Below are 21,524 nucleotides of genomic sequence, written 5' to 3' on the forward strand. Positions count from 1 at the left end.
TTCAGGATGTTTTTGATACTCATAGCAGCTTCTTTGAGCCATAGCCCTTAGTCTTTAGGGAGAGATACTGGGCAAGATCCTCATTTGTAGATGAAATCCCAAATACACAAAGCAAGGCCTGGAGACTCAGCAAGTTTTGAAAAATAAGGACACAAATAAGGATATCCCGATGGGAATTCCAATTCTTTTAGTAGGGGAAAATTGGAGGGAGTACAGCCCAGAGAAAAAGTTAGGCAAACGCAGTCACTGAGTACAGAACCAAGTTTAGGGGAAGGCCAGCAGAAAGAATAGGGTTTAGTTATGGAACCTATGGTTTATGGAGCTTATGGTTCCTAAAATTTGGAGATGAGATAAGACCAAGCTTGGAAGAGTTAGAGAATGGTACCACATAGTGACCCAGGCCAGAAAAATGCACCATTTCCAACCTCCCTTCATCCCCACAGCAATCTTGGAGGCCTGTCAGCTCTTCCTTCTCAACCTCTCTGAGCTCTGCCTACTTCTCTTCATCCCAACTATCGCCCTAGAGCTCAGGCCACCACCATCTCCCACCTGGATTGTGACAACAGCCTTCTTAATGCTTTCTGTGCCCCAAGTCCTGCCCTTCTCATTAGCTTTCCACATTACAGCTAGAATGATCTTTCTAGAATGAAAATTTGAGGTTCTGGGGTAGAGTGCTTGCCTAGTATGCATGAAGCTCTGAGTTTGATTCCAGCACTATTTAAAAAAAAAAGGAAGCAAATCCAAGCCACTCATTCCTCTGTTTAAAGACTCCTTTCTGCTTTCTGGATAGAATCCAAATGCCTTAGCTTGATGTTCAACATCCTTCAGGATCAACTTATCTCCTCTCTGCACCCAGATACACACATAACTGTTTATTCTGGCCACCCTGAATTACTTGCCACTTATAGAAAAGATCACTTAATCACTCAATTCCAAACCTTTGTACTAATATCTCCTTCTTCAAGGGATATCGTTCTATTCTCTCCCTGTACAGATCCTCTAAGTGTTTCATAAATATCACCTCCTCTTTCCTTGAGGGCTCCAAATGAGACCTTTCTTGATTACCACTCCTCAGCATGGGGATGCATGTACTCCCATAGCACCCAGTACTTACCCCTCTTATAATACCATTGTACTGTGTTTAAATTGTCTTTTAAATCTCTGTATCCCCTACTAGATCATAAACTTTTTAAAGACAAAGAGTTTATCTTATTTGCTAAACAATCGTTTACAAAACTTCTATTGCAAGCCTAGTAAATGCCAGGTACTCTTCTTAATGCTGGGGATTCAGTGGTAGACAAGGTCACTGCCTTAGGGAAACTTATCTTTCAATAAAGAAAAAAAGCAATAAAAATAAAATTATAATAAGTGCTAAAAAGAAAAACAAAGGAGGATAAGGGATGAAGAAAGGAGGGTGGCTAAGCACAGTGGTGTGCACCTGTAGTCCCAGTTATTCCGGAAGCTGAGACAGGAGAATAAATTGAGTCCAGGAATTTGAGACCAGCCTGGGAAATATAGCCAGACTCCATCTAAAAGCAAAAGAAGAGAGAGTGGTGATTGTTTAGAAATGGTGGAAGAAAAGCCCTGTCTGAAGAGGAGAAGTATTTGATATGGGGCCTAAATTAAATTAGGGTGATCTGGGGATGATCTGTTGCAGGCAGAAGGAACAATCACTAAGTCTTGTGTATCAGGAACAGTAGGAGCTATTGTTTGTTTGTTCATTTTTTTGTTGTTGTTGTTGTTGTTGTTGTTGTTACCAGGGATTGAAACCAGGGTGCTTAACCACTGAGCCACTTCCCCAGCCACCCCTCCCCCTCATTTTTTATTATTATTATTTTTTAATATTTATTTTTCAGTTTTCGGTGGACATAACATCTTTATTTTTTTTATTTTTCTGTGGTGCTGAGGATCGAACCTAGCGCCCCGCGCATGCCAGGCGAGCATGTTACCACTTGAGCCACATCTCCAGCCCCCTTTTTTTTTAAATTTTGAGACAGGGTCTCCCTAAGTTGCTTAGGGCCTTACTTGATTGCTGAGGCTGGCTTTGAACTTGCAATCCTCCTGCCTCAGCCTTCCCAGGTACTGGGATCACAGGTGTGCACCACTATGCTGGCCAGTAGTTGTACCTGGGATTTTCCTTTTTTTTTTTTTTTTTTTTTCCTTTCCTACAAGTAAAGTACTGGAAAGCTATTGGAAGACTATTTGAGGTTTTGTTTTTCCAGTGCTGGAGAATATATATATATATAATTTTTGTTTTGTTTTGTTTTTGTACCAGGGATTGAACTCAGGGACATTCAACCAACTGAGCCACATCCCCCATCCCTATTTTGTATTTTATTTAGAGACAGGGTATCACTGAGTTGCTTGGCACCTTTCTTTTGCTGAGGCTGGCTTTGAACTCCCAATCCTCCTGCCTCAACCTCCTGAGCCACTGGGATTACAGGTATATGCCACCGTGCCCAGCCTGACCTATATTTTAAAAGATTAGATAAGCTACTTATGTGGAGAACAGACTGTGGAGGAGTCACATTGGAATCAAGGAGAACAGGTAAGAGGCTATATTGCAGTGATCCAACAAGAGATATCAGTAGTTTGATTTGGCCAGGTGCAGTGGCACAGGTCTATAACCCCAGGCACTCAGGAGGCTGAGGCAGGAAGATTGAAAGTTCAGGGCCAGTCTCAGAAATTTAGTGAGACCTGTCACAAAAGCAAAAAGAAAGAAAGGAAGGAAGGAAGGAAGGAAGAAAACTGGGGATGTAGCTCAGTGGTAAAGTGTCCCTGGAAAGGGAGGGAGGGAGAGAAGGGAGGGAAAGAGAGAAGAGAATGTGGTTTGGACCACATCAGATTTTGGAAGTGGTAAGAAGTAGGCAAATACAGGAAATGTTTGTGTTCTCGGTGTTGAGCATTATGTCTGACTAGACATTCAGTAAATATTAAGTGAATGAATTAAGAATCCAACTAGGATTATAGGCACTCACCACTGCCCTAGGTCAAAGTAGGGTTTTTAAGCAGAAACCACTTTACAGTTCTCCGGATTTTCTCACTGATGGCAAATCTTTATTTTTGAGATGCATTTGGTTCCTGACAACAGCCAAAGGGCAATCAGAATATACTTGGGTGAATGTGTTTAAACACAAGGTGTCTAAAACAATGTGCTGCCTTGTGTGGTGGCACATGCCTGTAATTCCAGCAACTGAGACAGAAGCAGGATAGCCAAGTTTGAGGCCAGTCTCAGGAACTTAGAGATGACCTGTCTCAAAATAAAAAATATAAAAGGGCTGAGGATGTATCTCAGTTGTAAAGTGCCCTGGGTTTACTCCAGTGTGTGTGTGCGTGTGTGTGTGTGTGTGTGTGTGTGTGTGTGTATAACTTAGAGATGACCTGTCTCAAAATAAAAAATATAAAAGGGCTGAGGATGTATCTCAGTTGTAAAGTGCCCTGGGTTTACCCCAGTGTGTGTGTGTGTGTGTGTGTGTGTGTGTGTGTGTGTATAATCAATCCAACTAGATGAAGACTCTCAGCTGAAACTGAAATCATCCTTGGAGCCTCTACAAAAATCTCAACACTTCTAAAATCTGGAAGTACATAGCTGCCACTGACAGCAAATATATATGTGCTTTATATATAGTATGTAAACTAGCACACTTATGTATGTATGTGTTTACACATACACACATATGATTTGCTAATTCCTAAAAATCAATGGAGAGAGGACTAATAACCCAATAGGAAAATGGGTTATGACTAGGCATTTCACAGAAGAGGGAACATAAATGGCCAATAAACATATGAAAAGATGTTCAACCTCACTAATAATTAGGCAAATGTAAATTTAAACCATCATGAAATTCCATTTTATATGCAATAGATTAACTAAATACCAATGTTGGCAAGGATAGGATAGCAACCAAAACTCTACCCCAGCACCTCAAATTTTCATTCTAGAAAGATCATTCTAGCTCTAGTGGTGGAAAGCTAATGAGAAGGGCAGGACTTGAGGGCACAGACAGCATTAAGGAAGCTATTGTCACAATCCAGGTAGGAGATGGTGGTGGCCTGAGCTCTAGGGTAATAGTTGGGATGAAGAGAAGTAGGCAGAGCTCAGAGAGGTTTAGAAGGAAGAGCTGATGGGCCTCCATGATTGCTGTGGGGATGAGGAAGAACTCATATACTTTGGTGAACATAAATACTGGAAAACAAATTGAAATTTAGCTAGAGAAGCTGAAGACAATTCCTTGTATGTGTGTGTATGTGTGTGTCGGGGGGTGTTTCTGGGGGTCAAACCTAGGGCCCCAGTTATACCAGGTAAGCTCTCTATCACTGAGTTGTAACATCCCTAGCTCACACACACACACACACACACACACACACACACACACACACACACATCTTGAAGAAACACTTGTCCATATATACCAGGAAACATATACAAAATATTATTAAAAACAACATTGTTTGTAATAGCAAAAAAAAAATAGAAATGAACCTAAATATTCATCAACAAGGGAATTAATCAACAAATTGGTAAACTATTATACATTAATGAAAATAAACTAGAGCTACCTAAATCAACAGGAATGAATCTTAGAAACATAGAATGAAAAAAGCAAGTTGAAGAAGTCTACAAACAGTATTATATTGTGGTTTAAAAGCAGGAGGGAGGACAAAATAAATAACATACAAAATAAATAATATAAAAATATGAAGAAAACCCAGGAAATGAAACCATAAGATAGAAGCACCGGGAGGCCCTCAATGGTATTAGTGATTTTTTTTCTTTTCTAAATTTTGGGATTATTTAATGAGTGTTCATTTTATTATCATGCTTCATAATTTACATAAAACATCAGCTCTAGGAAGGTAAGGATTTTTGTCTTTTTTGTTGTTGTTGTTGATGCCTGGGTTTCCTGTACCAAGAATAATGTTTGGTATATAACAGATGCTCAATAAATATCTGCTGAGTAAATTATTATGTATTACTTGTATTCTTTTATATGATTCAAATATTTCATAAATTTTTAAGAAGAAAATTAAAGTTGGGAATGGTGGCACATACCTGTAATCTCAGTTATGGGGGAGTCTGAGGTAAAAGGATCACAAGTTCAAGGCCAGTTGCAGCAATTTAGCAAGACCCTGTTTCAAAAAACTAAAATAAAAAGGATTGGGAGCCAGGCTTAGTGGTGCACGCCTGTAATCCTAGTGGCTCAGTGATTACAGGAGTTCAAAGCCAGCCTCAGCAACAGTGAAGCACTAAGCAACACAGTAAGGCCCTGTCTCTAAATAAAATACAAGATAGAGCTGGGGATGTGGCTTAGTGGTTGAGTGCCTGAATTCAATCCCAGGTAAGCCCCTAAAAAAAGGACCAGGAATGTAACTCACTCATAAAGCAACCCTAGATTCAATTCCTGGTGAAGAAGAAGAAGAAAGAGGAAGAAGAGGAGGAGGAGGGGACAAGGGATAGAGAGAAAAGGAGGAGGAAGAACAAGAAGGAGGGGGTTGGGGATTTAGTTCAGTGGCAGAGCACTTTCCTAGCATGTGCACGGCCCTGGGATTAATCCGCAACACTGGAGGGGGGTAAAAGAGGAAAAAGAAGGACAAGGAGAAGAGCCTATTTTAATCACAATGCTTCTTGGTTATTCTAGCTGAAAGTCATACTGCTTCCTAAACTACATAGATAGAATTTTAAATCCTGATGCACATTATGGTTATAATATGAACATGTCATTCTTGACATGAGATGGGAGGGAAAGGGAGAGAAAAGGGAAATTGCATGGAAATGAAGGGAGACCCTCATTGCTATACAAAATTACATATAAGAGGTTGTGAGGGGAATGGGAAAATTAACAAGGAGAGAAATGAATTACAGTAGATGGGGTAGAGAGAGAAGATGGGAGGGGAGGGGAGGGGGGATAGTAGGGGATAGGAAAAGTAGCAGAATACAACAATTTCTAATTGGGCATTATGTAAAATTGTGGATGTGTAACCGACGTGATTCTGCAATCTGCATTTGGGGTAAAATTGGGAGTTCATAACCCACTTCAATCTAATGTATGAAATATGATATGTCATGAGCTTTGTAATGTTGTGAACAACCAATAAAAAAAAAACATGTCATTCTTAATTATTATGAAAACAAGGGATTATGTTTTATCCTTTTTTATATACCCATGTACAATACTTATATAGTAAATGCTCAATAAATACTGACTGATTACTTAAAGTCATAGGAAACAAAGGCAGATAAAGAAGGCCAGATCTTTTAGTTAGCATGTATTTAAAGATGAAAAAGAATTTAGTAACATCTAATGTTTTCCTGTATTTTGCAGACAAGAAAACTAAAGTCCAGAGAGTTGTTTTTCTCAAAATCACATAATTAATTACTAATATCTCCAAATCTAGACTTTAAACATCTAATTTGCTGCTTTTAACTCTTCACAACACTTCACAATGACACAATACTTCACAATGACTTCTTTTCTTTTCTTTTCTTTTTTTTTTTCTGGTACTGAGGATTGAACTCAAGGGCACTCAACCACTAAGCCACATCTCCAGCCCTATTTTGCATTTTGTCTCACTGAGTTGCTTAGCACCTTGTTTTTGCTGAGGCTGATTGTGAACTCATGATCCTCCTGTCTCAGCCTCCGGAGCCATTGGGATTACAGGCCTGTGCCATAGTGCCCGGCTCACAGTGACTTTTATTTTTTATTTTGTCTATGTGTCTTCTTTGGCTTGGAAGAGAATGACAAGGACCAAATCTGTTCACAGATATTTAATGGTAACTTTCAGATAAATATGTAGGGTGTGTACAAATTCCTCATACAGATTCAAAGGGATTTATATTCTCCCTCAGCAAAAGCTTCTTTCTGACCTTCCTTCTGCCACCGACTCTCCCACTGATCCCTCCCTCAGAAGCCTGGATATCAGGGATCCTTTCTCCTTTCTTCATTTACTGTTTTCTTTCTCTAGAAGTAGAGAGGATTAATAATGGCTCACAGTCCTGTATCTGAGGAACTGATTTAGCAAGAGAAAGTAGAAGAGCTATCACTCAGTCCCCACCAGCCCATCAGAGCCCCAAAGTGAAATTAACAATAACAAATAGGGGCTTCAGGTGTAGCTCTGTGATGAAGCACATACTTAGCATATGCAAGGCCCTGGGTTCAACCTCCAGCACAAAAGGAAAAAAGTCCCTCCAAATAGAGGAGTTCAAGATCTAAAAATAGTCCTTATTGGAGTGTAAAGATACCACTTCAGCTTGGACAAGAGAATCCTGAAAAGTTAATGAACCACACCGATCACCTGCATCTCCCCCTGATTTTTCCAAATGAGGAAATTAGAACATTGAGAAATAAAGTAACTTGTATAGTTATTCAAACAGTAGTAGAATTGGGATTAGATTCCTAGTCTCCTGCCTTCAAGATAGCTGTTCAGTGGGGCTGGGACTGTGGCTCAGTGGTGGAGCGCTTGCCTGGCATGTTCTATTCTCAGCACCGCTTAAATAAATAAAATAAACATCCATTAACAACTAAACAATATTAAATTTAAAAAAAAGATGTCTGTTCTCATTCCATGCCCTATGCTCATCTAGCAAAATATATCATAAAGTAACCTCATCATAAGCCATCTGGAATGCAAAACATACTATTTGAACCCTTCTTTCTCTCTGGCAATTTTAAAAAAATTTTGATTGACAAATCATAATTATATGTATTTATGGTGTACAATGCAATTTCTTTCTTTCTTTCTTTTTTTCTTTTTTTTTTTTTTTTTGGTACTGGTACTAGAGATTGAACCCAGAGATGCTCTACCACTGAACTACATCCCCAGCCCTTTTTATTTTTTATTTTGAGGCATGGTCTCACTAAGTTGCCCACACTGGCCTTGAATTTGTAATCCTCCTGCCTCAGCCTTATGAGTACAGGATTATTAGAGGGTGTGCACCACACATCCAGTTACGAATGTATTGATGTATGAATACATTATAGAAAGATTTGATCCAGCTAATTAACATAATCATCACCTCACCAATTTAATGTATGTGTGTGTGTGTGTGTGTGTGTGTTAAAAACATTAAAAACTTATTTTAGGAGATGGAAGCAGTGGTGCAGACCTGTGGTCCCAGAGGCTCAGGAAGCTGAGGTAGAAGGATCCCAAGTTTGAGGCCAGCCTCAGCAACTTAGTAAGGCCCTGTCTCAAAATAAAACTTAAAAAAAAAAGCGGGGTCGGAGGTGAGGGTGGAGGTAGAGATGTGGCTTAGGGGTTAAGCTTTACTGGGTCCAATCCCTAGTACCAAAAACAAAAACACCCCCAAAAAAACTACTTTAGCAATCTTAAAATATACATTAACTGCGACCACAACGTAGTGCAAATAGACCGCTAAAACTTATTCCTCCATTCTAACTAAACTTTGTACCCTGTGGTTAACATCTTCCCTTTCCCCTTCTTCCTTCTTCCCCGACTCCCCACCCAACATTTTTTTTTTCCTTTGTGTTTCTCTGTATCTTAGTCTCCCTCTCTTTTTCTAATCCCTTTTATGTTTTTCCCTGTGAATCTTCTCCGGGGTTTCAAATTGAACTGTGGCGTGCTTGCATGATTCTTTCTATAAACTGTCTTTCTATCCAAAGGCAACAATGTGCAAGCCAATCAAGACTCTTTCTTGGTGACCTTTGTGGAAAAGAACACTAGGAATTTCAACAGGAAAGATGCTGAACCTCCCTCCTAGCCTATCCAGACAATTAAAATGAGTCTCTGGCTCCCATGAGGGTTGTTAACCAATCCAAGGAAAGAAAAGATCAATCTCATTTCTTCATCACTACAGTGCAGGGAAGCTGCTAACCAGTCAGAGTCTGCTACTGGCAGTCATTAGAAAAACTGGCCAATCAGGCCAACCTTGTTACATGGCCTGGTAGGAAAAGAAAGGGACTGATTGGAAAGGATGTTCTGGCTCCACACCCTTTCCTTCCTGGACCCGTCAGTGATGTGAAGGAAGAACACTTACACAAGCTCATGGTTAACAAGATCCCTAAACCTTCAGCTAATCTCTTTAATTCTCATTCTCTCTCTCTCTCTCTCTCTCTCTCTCTCTCTCCAAATTCACTCCTGCTTCATACTACATACAGAACAGTGAGACTACTTTTCTGTGAGAACTACTGTTCTGCTACTGATGTAATGTCTTGCTTTAAACCTTGCTGCAAAAGCCCCCAGTATTTTCTGGTTCCCCCAAGATCTCTACCCACTAATATGTCAGATAACTTCTTTTGCATGATTTATGTGGGTAAAAGTTTTGTGACAGTAGTCTCTCTCTCAGGAGATACCATACAAGGACCCTAGTCTCTAGAGACTGCAATAGAGAGCAGTGCAGAATTGAATTGCATTGCTCCTAACCATAATAGTGATGGTGATGAAAATGACAGCAATTATTAAACTATGTACCAAGCACCTAGCTAAAATCTTCACGCATATCATTATCCCAATATTGGCTACAGGGTTAGCACTAAGTATTCCCAATTTACAAAGGAAGAAATTGATTTAGAGGGGTTGAATAATCTGCCCAAGGTCACACAGTGATTTGGCAACTCAAGTTTGTCTCAATTCAGAGCCCACCACTGTATCAAACATTGCAGGCTGTGACAACTTTTGAGAAGGGCTATCTTTAGTTTACTCAGAGACCCTCTGGTCTCTGGGATTGTTGGCGATAATTGAGATTGTCTAAATTGTTGCATCAAACAGCTGCAACCACCGTTTGGCGGTGGCTCCAAAGAACTGTGGACTTTCTGCCTCATAGGCTGTGAACTGAGCGCTAAATGAAATTCAGTTTTGAGGGGTGCAGGGGTGTCGGTGGATTTCAGGGTATAAACTTCTAAATCCTTGCTCCCCTGTCTTCCCTTTATCCCACAGCATCCTGCACAGTGCCTGGCACAACTTAGTACTTGGTAAATACCTGTTGATTGATTCCCAAAGATCTCAGTTCCGCTCCTACCCTAGTCAACAAATGGAACTGGAGAGAGATTTGGGGATTTCAGTGGAGCCTCTGAGAATCCTAATCGAGTTGAAATCTTGGATTTAGGGAAGGCGGGAAGTCCCCCACCCTCTTCTTCTCCTATTTCTCTTCACTCCTTCCCCTCCCTTTCAGGAGCTCAGGGCCATAAAAATGCAGATGGAGGATCGGTGTGAAATAACGGGCCCATATAAATCCCTCTGCCGCCCGCCTGCAAGATGGATTGGCCGCATTGAAATTCCTCCGCGAGGATAATTAAACTCGGGGCCTCATCCGGGCAAAATTACATTCCTGTAATGGCGTCGCTCGGGGTCCCGGGAAATTGCTCCGTGGGCTTTCAGCGGCGGTTTTTATCGCCGGTCGGGGTGTGCCTGGCTGCGGCTCGCCTCTCCTCCGGGACCGTAAAGCTGCTGCTGTGATTTATCCTCCCCTTCTCCCAAATCCGATTAAATGGAGGAGCTCGGGGCCGGGGCGCCGCGGGGCCGGAGAGCCGGGAGGGGGCGGCGGCAAGGACGGGGCCAAGGAGGGGAGGACAAACGGCCCCTCAGAGGGTGGCGGATTTGGTTTTATTTACAGCCGCGGCTTTCTTTTTATTTTTTATTTTTTTATGGGGGTTTGGTGAGCTTTTCCCGTCTTTCTCGTGCTGCGTTCAATGAGCACGATGCCTGGACGGCTGGGGTTTGGAACTGGATAGGCCTCGCGCCCTTCTCTTCCAAAGGGCTGGTTAAGTTCTGCCTGGGGGATAGGCATAGAAGCCCCCACCGCTTCCACCAGGGGGAGGCCCCAAAAGGACATCAGAGGGAAGTCGTGGGCTTTTGGGAAAGTGCCTCATGGGCACTGCTTAACCCATATCTCGCCTAGGTGAAACCTGGGCAGAGACCTGGGCTTGCCCAGGGTGACCCCCTTGTACCTTAACTCAGGACACAGGTGATCGTTATTCTTTACCTGCCCCAGGAAAGAGAATTTTGGACTAAGCCCCTAATTTTCTGACTTGTTGATACTGTTTTTCTCATGGCTTATCAACAGAGTAGGAAAGGGGAAAAGGCAAAGCCAGCTGAGCCAGCTGTGGCATTTTGCTGACTATTCCCCCCTTTAACCAGTTTTCCATCTAATGATGCCAGGAGCCCCAGGGCAACAGAAGGCTGGAATCCCTTGACTTCATTTTCCTCCTGCAACATTTCAGTAACTGAATCGCAATCACTATTGTATGCTATTTAACACTGAATATCTGAAGCCTTCCCCCAATGGGTTGCGCATGCTCAGAAGGGAGACCGGCGGCCAAGATCCCAAACGCTGTACCGATCAAAGGCAGGCCATGTTATGGATCGGCTTACTCTGTGAAGTTGGCCTGTGTCCGCCAACTACAGGGTCGGCTCCGCCTGTAGTTTCTCCTGTCGAACACCAGGTGGAGCCTCTGGCCGGATGCCGCTTCAGAGCTGGCAGGCGGCGCTGTAGAACCTGAGGCAACCCTCGACCTTGCATTCACTCTATCCGCTGCGGAGCGACTCGTTGGCCCGGGCCACGCATGCGCCAAGTCTTCCCTTCGCTATTCCCGCCCTCCCCCCGCCCCTCTCTGTCTTCTCTGCACTGGGAGCAGGTAAGGCGTTGGGGCCTCGTGCCCTCTCTGCGCCGCGCAGGCGCGCAGGGTACCATCTCGCGTGGATGCTGTGCGGCCCTTTTCCTGCTTGTTCCCACCGGGGTGCTTACACCCTCCTCGGTTCCCGCTATCCCCGCTTCTGAAAGCTATCCCTTCCGCGTGCTAGTGACCTCCAACCGCGCGGGCCTGGCGCCATCTTGGGTGTTTCCTAGGGGAGGGTGCTTTGGAGCTGGCAAAAGTCAGATCCTGTAATGCTGATTTTCATCTGTCGCTACCCAGTACTTACAGACGCTTTTAGCTCACTTTCTTGCCCTTTCAGAGTTGTCATAGCGCCCTTTCTTTCCCTACTTTCTCACATCTTAATTCTTGCCCCAAATCTCCAAATTCAACCCCAGGACCTCAGGCGCTCCAGCAGTGGAGATAGTACATCGTTCAAAGCCACCAAACCCTCAATTTAAAAAGTGAACTGAGCCGGGCGCGGTGGCGCACGCAAGAGGATCGCAAGTGCAAAACCAGCCTCAGCAACTTAGTGAGACTCTGTCTTTAAATAAAATATAAAAATAGGCTGGGGATGTAGCTCAGTGGTTAAGCGCCCTTGAATTCATTCAGTCCCTGGTACAAAAACATAAACTATAAACGTGGGAGAAACTACCAACAAGCATAACATCCTATCCTGTCAGACAGTCTTGGAAGAGCCAGGGCACAAAAGAGTACTGTTACCGGTTGCCTCCCAGTAACTTTACTTTCCTGGCACTCTGGTGTAGTTGGAAAAATCACAAGTGGTAGGCTAGAAATGAAGTTTCTGTTAGAGACAGCAGGGCCATAAGACCCAGCTGGTGGTGCCTGCACGAGTCTTTGCTTTACAACTTTTTATTAAGCTCCGCAGATTTCGCCATCAAGAGTAAAAAGAGCTGGGCCCAATGGCGCCCTTCTGTAATCCCAGCAGCTCAGGATGCTGAGGCAGAAGGATTGGGAGTTCAAAGCCAGCCTCAGCAATTAAGCAAGACCCTGTCTCTAAATAAAAAAGGGCTGGGGGTGTAACTCGGTGGTTGAGGGCCCCTGGGTTCAATCGCTGCCCCCCCCCCAAAAAAAAAGGAATGTTAAAGGTAGGAAATGATTAAGTTATCATTCCTGTAACTCAGAATTCTTTAGGAAACCCATGATGATTTAAAAGCCATGGTTCTGTAGAGTGCCACTGCCCAAGTGGAGGCTAACAGTTGCAGGCTCCAGCTGGCATGGTGGCACACAGCTGTAACCCCAGCAACTGGGGAGGCTAAAGCAGAAGGACTGCAAGTTCTAGACCAGCCTCAATAATTTAGCAAGGCCCTGAGCAATTTAGCAAGATCCTGGGGATCTTGGGGATGTGGCTCAGTGGTTAAGTGTTTCTGAATTCACTCCTGGGTAACAAAAAGAGAAAACAGATGCAGTTTCCTTTAATTGCCATCTTTGTTGTGAGCCTATTACCTGCCAGTACCACTTTATAAATGATTTTTTTGGGGGAAGGTGGGGGGGGTCACTTAACCACTGAGACTTATCTCTAGCCCTCACTCAGTTGCTGAAGCTGGCTTTGAACTCAGGATCCTCCTGCCTCAGCCTCCTAAACCTCTGGAATTACAGGCATGTGGTTTGCCACCCTACTCAGCTTATAAATTATGCTTTTAAGGCTTAAGTGCTTTGAGAAAAACAGCTCTCCCTTTATTAAAAGCTTTAAAGAAGTATTGGATTTTGACCCAGGGAAACCTGTTCAGCAGAATTGGGGTTTGTGTTGCATATAGGCAGAAATCAGTTCTAGACTGGACAAGACTTAAAGATACCTATTTACACCTAAAAGTAACTAAGATTTTGGATTCTGGGGCAGTTTGAACCCAGTTCATTTAAGGAAGTTGTGTTTAATAGATCTACACATTTTCAGAGTTTCAGCCTATGACACATTAGAAAAACCGTGTAACTTAAAAGAGAAAAGTTCAAGGCTGACTTGGCAAATTAGTAAGTCCCTGTCTCAAAATAAAAATTTAAAAGAGTTGGGGAGCTGGGCGTGGTGGTGCATGCCTGTAATCCCAGCAACTTGGGAGGCTGAAGGAGAAGGAACACAAGTTCAAAGCCAGCCTCAGCAATTTAGTGAGGCTGTCTCAAAATAAAAAATAAGAATAGCTGGGGATATGTATGCTTAGTGGTTAAGTGCCCCTGGGTTTAATCCCCAGTACCAAAAAAAAAAAAAAGTGTTGGAGATGTGGCTCATTGGAAGAGTACCCCTAGGTTTAATTCCCAGTACCACAAACAAACAAACAAAAGTAATATGCTTGATCTCAAGTCCTAGTTCTACCACTACCTTAGTTGTTTGTGTGTTTTGGTATTGGGGATTGAACTCAAAGTGGCTATACCCCTGAACTATATCCCAAAAAGCCTTTAAATCCAACTTAAATCCCTGTCTCAGCCTCCTGATAACTAAAATTATAGGCTTCTGCCACCATGCCTAGCTCCAGGAATATGTATTTTTAGTACATATACTACCTCTACCCCAAGATAATTCTGGTTCTGGTGTCTTCTCACTTCACTTGGAGAAAACTTGTCTTTATATCTCTTTGGGGGCTGGGGATGTGGCTCAAGCTGTAGCGCGCCCGTCTAGCATGCACGCGGCCCGGGTTCGATCCTCAGCACCACATACAAAGATGTTGTGTCTGCCGAAAACTAAGAAATAAAATATTAAAAAATTCTCTCTCTCTCTCTCTCTCTCTCTCTCTCTCTCTCTCTCTCTCTCTCTCCCCCCCCCCCTCACTCTCTCTTTTTTTTTTTTTTTTAAAAAAGAAAGAGTGAGAGAGGAGAGAAAGAGAGAGAGAGAGAATTTTTAATATTTATTTTTTTTTAATTCTCGGCGGACACAACATCTTTGTTGGTATGTGGTGCTGAGGATCGAACCCGGGCAGCACGCATGCCAGGCGAGCGCGCTACCGCTTGAGCCACATCCCCAGCCCCCCTCACTCTCTCTTTAAAAAAAAAAAAAATATCTTTAACTTTCTCTCTCTTCTCTGGTAAGTTCAGCTTTACCAGTTTAGACACCTGTAGGGGTAAGGACTTACTTAGATCTTTTTTTTTTTTTTTTTTTTTTTTTTTAATATTTACTTTTAAGTTCTCGGCGGACACAACATCTTTGTTTGTATGTGGTGCTGAGGATCGAACCCGGGGCCGCACGCATGCCAGGGGAGCGCGCTACCGCTTGAGCCACATCCCCAGCCCCTTACTTAGATCTTGGGGATGCAAAATTTAATACTATAGTATAATAGTGAAATGAATAGTTTAATAGTCATTGCTGTTGAGGATTATTAGAGTTTCTCATTGATCTGCCTCATGCTGTTAGTTAATATAGGAAAAGTGTTTTGAGTGTCAAGTACTGCTAAGTAATTCAGTAAAAAAGATTGTTGGAGTCCTTCCAGTGTCTTGGCCTTCAACAAGTATCTGTCAAGAGTACAAAGACTCTAGTCTTTAGGGGCTGGGATGTGTCTCAGTGGTAGAGCACTTGCTTAGCATGATTGAGGTCCTGGGTTTATTCCCCAACACTGAAAATTTAAAAAGACTGTGGAAATGGGTTATAGGTATCAAAGTAGAACCAAGTGACTTATTTGTTCAGAACAAGAGAACATCATTTGATGATAAGAAAATCTTGGAAGCTCTATGGAGTTTCCAGAGGAAAACACAATATCAAGATTCTTATTCCATCTTTACTGATCAATCTTTCTGCTCTCTGGGCCAGTTAAGCTTTCCAGAGCAAATTTAGTGAGCAAGGACAGTATTTATAATGCTGCTTCTGTAATTCCAGCTTTCTTGCCACGGCCCCTCACCCCCTGAAAATGTATGCCTGCTCCAGGTTCCTCTCCACCCACTCCTTGGTGAGTACCTGCTTTTTCTGGGAGAGTTTTTCTTTTCTTGTCAGACCTTGTTTTTCACAGCTGGGTTTTGGGGGTGTGAATGAGATTCTTGAGCAGGGAAGGCTCTTTGCTCTGGTAGCCTGATAAAAGAGTGTAAATTGTTTCCAAGGTACTTCCCTATCCTATATTCTTTGGAGGCCAGCTAATTCTTACACATCCATAACCAAGATCATGTTATTCCTAATCAAACTATATGTTTCTGTACATTGGCACCCAGCCAGAAGTGGTAAGCATACAGTTGATACATAGTTTGGTCTGTGTATGAATTGGGAATAGGATTCTCAGTGAACTGTAGCTAGGAGTTCATTCTAGGAACTGAAATTTGGTTTTAAAAAAAGCTTAAATACACACTGGAAAAGCATTTGGCTCAGAAGCAAAATAGATGGCTGGGTGCAGTGGCACACGTCTGTAATCCCAGTGGCTCTGGAGGCTGAAGTAGGAGGATCACAAGTTCAAAGCCAGCCTCAGCAATTTAGCAAGGCCCTAAGAAACTTATCGAGACCCTGTCTCTAAATAAAATATTTAAAAAGGGATGGGGATGTGGCTTAGTGGATAAGCACCCCTGGGTTCAATACCTGGTACCAAAAAAAGTAAATAAATAAAAATTAGATAGATCAAGGTGGGGTACACATCTGAAATCCCAGCAGTGTGGGAGGCTGAGGCAGGAGGACCATAAGTTTAAAGCCAGCCACAGCAACTTAGTGAGACCCTGTCTCAAAATAAAAAGGGCTGAGGATATAGCTCAGTGGTAAAGTGCCCCTGGGTTCAATTTTTTTTTTTTTTTTTTAAGAGAGAGTGAGAGAGAGAGGGGGACAGAGAGAGAGAGAGAATTTTAACATTTATTTATTTTTTCTTAGTTCTCGAGGGACACAACATCATTGTTAGTATGTGGTGCTGAGGATCGAACCCGGGCCGCACGCATGCCAGGCGAGCGCGCTACCACTTGAGCCACATCCCCAGCCCCCTGGGTTCAATTTTTAGTACCCAAAAAAAAAAAAAAAATGGGAGAGGCATTTCTCATAAGTTAAAAGGAGTAATGCTGTTAGTAGGCACCATTTATTATTTCCCATGTGCCTAGCATCAAGTTTACCAATTTGTATACTTCATCTAATTTATTCCTCAAATCAACTCTGATATTGTTCCCACTTGATAGATAAGAAGACAGAAAAATTTAAATGACTGATCCCAAGATTGCACAGCTGATAAAAGAGTTAAAATTGGAGTGTAGATCTATCTGACTTTAAAGACCTAGCTGTTACTTACTATGTGTGTTTTGAAGATATTGGGGTTAGTTAGTAAAGGCTACCAGGAGGAGGTAAATGTTGAGTGTGGATCTTTGAGTTTATTTTCCAGAGGATGTGAAAGATGCCCCAAACCTTGGCTTCCTTTTTGTGGGCTGACCATTATCAGATAATTCCAAGGCTTAAATTTTTTCTTGTTCTTAAGGACTGTAAAAAGGTACAGCAAGGGTTTACAATAATACCCTTTTAGCCCAAAAGGAAGTAGACTTTCTTAAAGACTGAGAACAAGAGATATGGTGATGTATCTACCCCTACTGTTTGGTGGTACTAAGAATTCAGCCCAGGAGTACTCTTCCATTGAGCCACATTCCCAGCCCTTTTTAGTTTTCATCTTGAGACAAGGTCCACTAAGTTGCCTGGACTGGCCTCAGTCTTGGAATTCTCCTGCCTCAGCCTATGGAGTTGGTGGGATTATAGGTGATGCCACCACACCAGTGGTGGGGGAATGTACAGTTTGCTAAAGCTGGGCATCTCTAGTCCCAGCTGCTTCAGAGGCTGAATCAGGATCACTGCTTGAGGTGAGGAGTTCAGGGCCAGCCCAAGCTACACAGCAAGACCCTATCTCAAAAAAGCAGACAGAATTTGCTAAGACAAAGAGTAATCCAAAATTCTGACTAATTATGAAAAGAATGGAAGGGGCACCAGAGAAAAAAGATTTTATCTATGAAGTAATAACTTGTATGGCTCTGAAAGTTCTCTCCACAGCCTTCCTGACCTTCCTGCCCTTGTGTCATTCCCACTAGGTCAGGAGCACCTCTCATCTGCTGAGCCGACCACTGTCTGCAGTGGTTCTGAACCGACCAGAGACACTGACATATGAGGTACCTTAACAGGTGGAGTTGGGACTGTGGTTTGGGGGTAAAAGGTTTGGAAGGTTACCTGCCAGAACCAGTAGAGGGAGTCCTGAGGACAGTCATCACAGAATAAAATTCTGGAAGAATCAAGGCCATTGGTTTAGGTGGAGGTGGAAGACAGGTAATACCATGTATGTTTTTGTGTTTCGGTTTTTCTGGCAGTACATGCCTATATGTGCTACTGCTAACTGCTATTACTTAGCCTAGTCTAATTGACTTTAGGTCCCACATTACCAAGAAGAGGCTAGAGTCTCTGTCTTACACTTCTAAAATATTGAAGGCATTTGAAGTCCACCTCTGCTTGCCAGCATTTTCAGAAGTTTTCCAGGGAGACTGTAGGATTTGGCATCATAGAGGGCTTAAAGAGTAAAAAATGTTTCCAAAGCAAAAACGGGATTTCAAAAAAATCTTTATCTTCTTCCTATCTCTTCTTCACAGAGCTTCAGCAGCTTGGCAGTCCCATGTCCCCTGACCTCACTTATCCCTCGCCGCCGCTTCCAAACCAGCACCATTTCAAGGGACATTGACACAGCAGCCAAGTTCATTGGGGCTGGGGCTGCCACAGTTGGGGTGGCTGGCTCTGGGGCTGGGATTGGGACTGTATTTGGAAGCCTTATCATTGGTTATGCCAGGTAAGATAAGTTGGGCCCATTGTCTCTGATATGCTTGCCAAACTTCTAGGCAGAAATATTAGGTAGTCTAGAGTTGTACTATGCTAAACAGCAGCCACTATATAAAATATACATTTCAGTTCCTCAGGTCATACCAGCATATTTCAAGTGTTCAGGACCCACATGTAGGTAGGCACTACCATATTTGACAGTGCAGATGTAGAAGAACATTTATATCACTGAAGAAAGTTCTATTGAACATCTTTGGTATAGAACAGGGGTTGGCAAATTAAGGCCTGAAGGCAAAATTTGGACCACAGTCTGGTTTTCTATGGTTGCGTTAAGAATGATTTTTAAAGTTTTTGTTTTGTTTTTAAGCTAGAAGAAAAGATTTTTCAGTGGTCTTATTATAGGGAAGTGATTAATGTTTAAGGTACTGGATATGCCAATTATTCTGATTTGATATGTATCAAAACATCATATTGTACTCCGTAAATATGCACAATTATTAGGGATGGGGTTGTGGCCCAGCGGTAGAGTGCTCGCCTAGCACGTGCGAGGCGCTGGGTTTGATCCTCAGCACCACATAAAAATAAATGAATAAAAATAAAGATATTGTGTCCAACTACAACTAAAAAATATTTTTTATATGCACAATTACTATGTTTGCATCAAAATTTTTTTAAAAAAATTAAAAGGTAACAGAACCATATGTAGCCCACAAAGCCTTAAATATTTACTATTTGGTCCTTTATGGAAGAAGTTTGCAATCCCTGGTCTATAGCTCATTCAGTCATTCAGCATAGTGGCTTTACTGCTATCCCCACGCCCCTCACTCCTGGGAAAACTGCCTCTGCAGCTGGCCCTGTTGGTCCCTGACACTAGGGACTATTTGATTCCTACCAGCTCCAAACAACTCACTGGTATAACTAAATTAATCCTTTAGAGACCAGCAAGTTCTCTTAATGTCTTTAGGGAAATAAAGTTATTTTTTTAGGATTTGTGTTAAACAGAAAGCCTAACTGCTTCTGTGTCTATAATACTGTTAAAAGATGGTGTTGCTTTACCTTACCCATTAAGACTTCCCTAGGTGTCAAGAGTAAGAGAAATATAAATTTTCTGGCTATTTTGGATTGAAAGAAGGAAGTCAGTCCCCTGGCTCAGTGTTTTTCTAATTGTGTCTATAAAGCCCTGGGATCCTGAGGATGCCCCAGATTGTCTTAGAGAATGAAGGGGAGACCAGACAAGCATTTAAACTGCCCCACTTTTTTTTTTTTTTTTTTGCACTATTGCAGTTTGGTTTTTGTTTCTTATTTTGTGGTTCTGCTGCTTAAAGTTTGAAATACTGCTCTAGAAAGACCTTACCACTCTGGATACTTTTCTGTCCTATTCGGGCCATGGATTTTAACTTTTTAAGTTACAATGATACAGGGGTAATCCACTGGAGAAGGTAATGTTGGTACCTGGGTTGTGTTATAGGATTTTGGATTGTCCACTTCCCCCTCATTTAGTCCCTGCAGAGACATTGGTGAATCGGGGCAAGAATTTGGACATAATGGTGTCATCTGAATGGCTTCTTGCATAAGATAAGTTTAAAGGCCAGGCTTCATGGTGCATGCCTGTAATCCTAGCTGCTCAGGTGGTTTAGGGAGGAGGATTATAAATTCAAGGCCAGCCTCAGAAACTTAGCGAAACTCTGTCTCAAAACCAAATTTTAAAAAAGGTTGAGGATGTACCTTGGTGATAGAATGCCCGGTACCACCACCAAAAAAAAAAAAAAAAAAAAGAATTCTCCCTGAGCCTACCTAGATGTTTATCCTTTTCTTTGTATGTACTAGAAATTCAGTATTTTCTTCTCCCCTTCTCGCAGGAACCCTTCTCTGAAGCAACAGCTCTTCTCCTACGCCATTCTGGGCTTTGCCCTCTCAGAGGCCATGGGGCTCTTTTGCCTGATGGTGGCCTTTCTCATCCTCTTCGCCATGTGAAGGAGCAGTCTCCGCCTCGAATTCTTTCTCCCATGTTTGTCTGCCCTGTATGTCCCTTTTCCTATACTTCCTCAGGCAATCTGGGGTAAGTGGTTGGCTCAGGGTTTGACAGAGGGAAGACAAATAAATACTGTATTAGTAAGATGTTTCTTGAGTCTCCTGTGTATATTTCTTTTCCACAGTTGACTGAGTATCCTGGTGAGAGTACAAGGTATGCAAGGTGATGAGGGTTCTAAAACTCAGCAGGGTCTGGCTGAGTTCAATTGTTCTTAATTGTGTTTCAAGGAAACCTCATTTGAAATAGCTCTCCTTTTTAATAATTACCACCTCACATGACTTCTTATTTGCCTTAAAGGATTGGGGTTAGTGGCAACTACAATCCTGGCTTAAAATGATGATGATGATTAATTCATTTTCTGTTAACTATCACTGTCACTGTCCTAGCTCAGTCCCTTGTTGTCGGTCTGTTGTAAGAATCTATTATTGGACCACTTGCCTCCTGTCTCTGCCCTTTACTTTTTACTTGTATTCACTACTGCCAGGTTAATTCTCCTGTAGGACTGGTTTTTGTTTACCAACTCAAAAACAACTTTCTTAGCTTTATATTTTGGGGGGTTTTATTTCTTTAAGATGGGGTCTTGTTTTATTGCCCAGACTGGCCTGAAAGTTCTGGCTCAAGGGATCCTACTGCCTGAGCCTCCTGAGCTGAGACGAGACTATAGGCACATTCCATCATGTTGGGCTTATCTTTTTTTTTTTTTTTTAGTTGTAGATGAACACACAGTATCTTTTCTTTATTTTTATGTGGTGCTGAGGATCTAACCCAGTGCTTCATACATACAAGACAAACGCTATACCACTGAGCTACAGCCCCAGTCCCCAGGACTATCTTTTATTCTTACACACTTAACCCAAAGTGACTGTCATTTTTCAGATGCTTTCCCATCCTTACTTCTGCTCATCTTTGTTTTCTTTCTCAGAATCTTTGCTTACTTTCCTCTTTTTTATGTATTTATTTATTTATTTATTTTTGTGGTGCTGGGGATTGAACCCAGGGCCTTGTGCATGCGAGGCAAGCACTTTGCCAACTGAGCTATATCCCCAGCCCTGCTTTCCTCTTTTTCAATCTGTTTTCTTAAAGACTTGCTTAAATGCTGTCTCTTCCTGAATGAAGCTAATATCTAATTTCTACCTACCCTCAGTCAAATGAGCATTAACCCCTATAAAGGGCTATAGAGCATATTGTATCTTGTTTATAA

General features: G+C 42.3%; 1 protein-coding gene across 1 annotated transcript; it reads left to right on the forward strand.

Moving 5' to 3' along the window:
- Positions 1–11,520: 11,520 nt before the first annotated feature.
- Atp5mc2 (ATP synthase membrane subunit c locus 2) lies at positions 11,521–20,414 on the forward strand. The gene is made up of 5 exons (XM_026398619.2): positions 11,521–11,591; positions 15,406–15,475; positions 17,559–17,636; positions 18,108–18,301; positions 20,151–20,414. The coding sequence occupies exons 2-5, from the start codon at positions 15,437–15,439 to the stop codon at positions 20,263–20,265; spliced, it is 426 nt and encodes a 141-aa protein (XP_026254404.2). The 5' UTR covers positions 11,521–11,591; positions 15,406–15,436; the 3' UTR covers positions 20,266–20,414.
- The last annotated feature ends 1,110 nt before the right edge of the window (positions 20,415–21,524 follow it).

Source organism: Urocitellus parryii, chromosome 5 (genome assembly GCF_045843805.1).
Source record: "Urocitellus parryii isolate mUroPar1 chromosome 5, mUroPar1.hap1, whole genome shotgun sequence".
In the NCBI taxonomy this organism is placed as follows: Eukaryota; Metazoa; Chordata; class Mammalia; order Rodentia; family Sciuridae; genus Urocitellus; species Urocitellus parryii.

What these genes read in the sequence shown, in the direction of transcription:
- Atp5mc2 (XM_026398619.2), top strand. Translation starts at nt 15,437, where the DNA reads ATGTATGCCTGCTCCAGGTTCCTCTCCACCCACTCCTTG. An exon ending in TCCTCTCCACCCACTCCTTG is followed by an intron (nt 15,476 to 17,558) that starts GTGAGTACCTGC and finishes CATTCCCACTAG; the next exon opens with GTCAGGAGCACCTCTCATCT. An exon ending in CTTATCATTGGTTATGCCAG is followed by an intron (nt 18,302 to 20,150) that starts GTAAGATAAGTT and finishes CCCTTCTCGCAG; the next exon opens with GAACCCTTCTCTGAAGCAAC.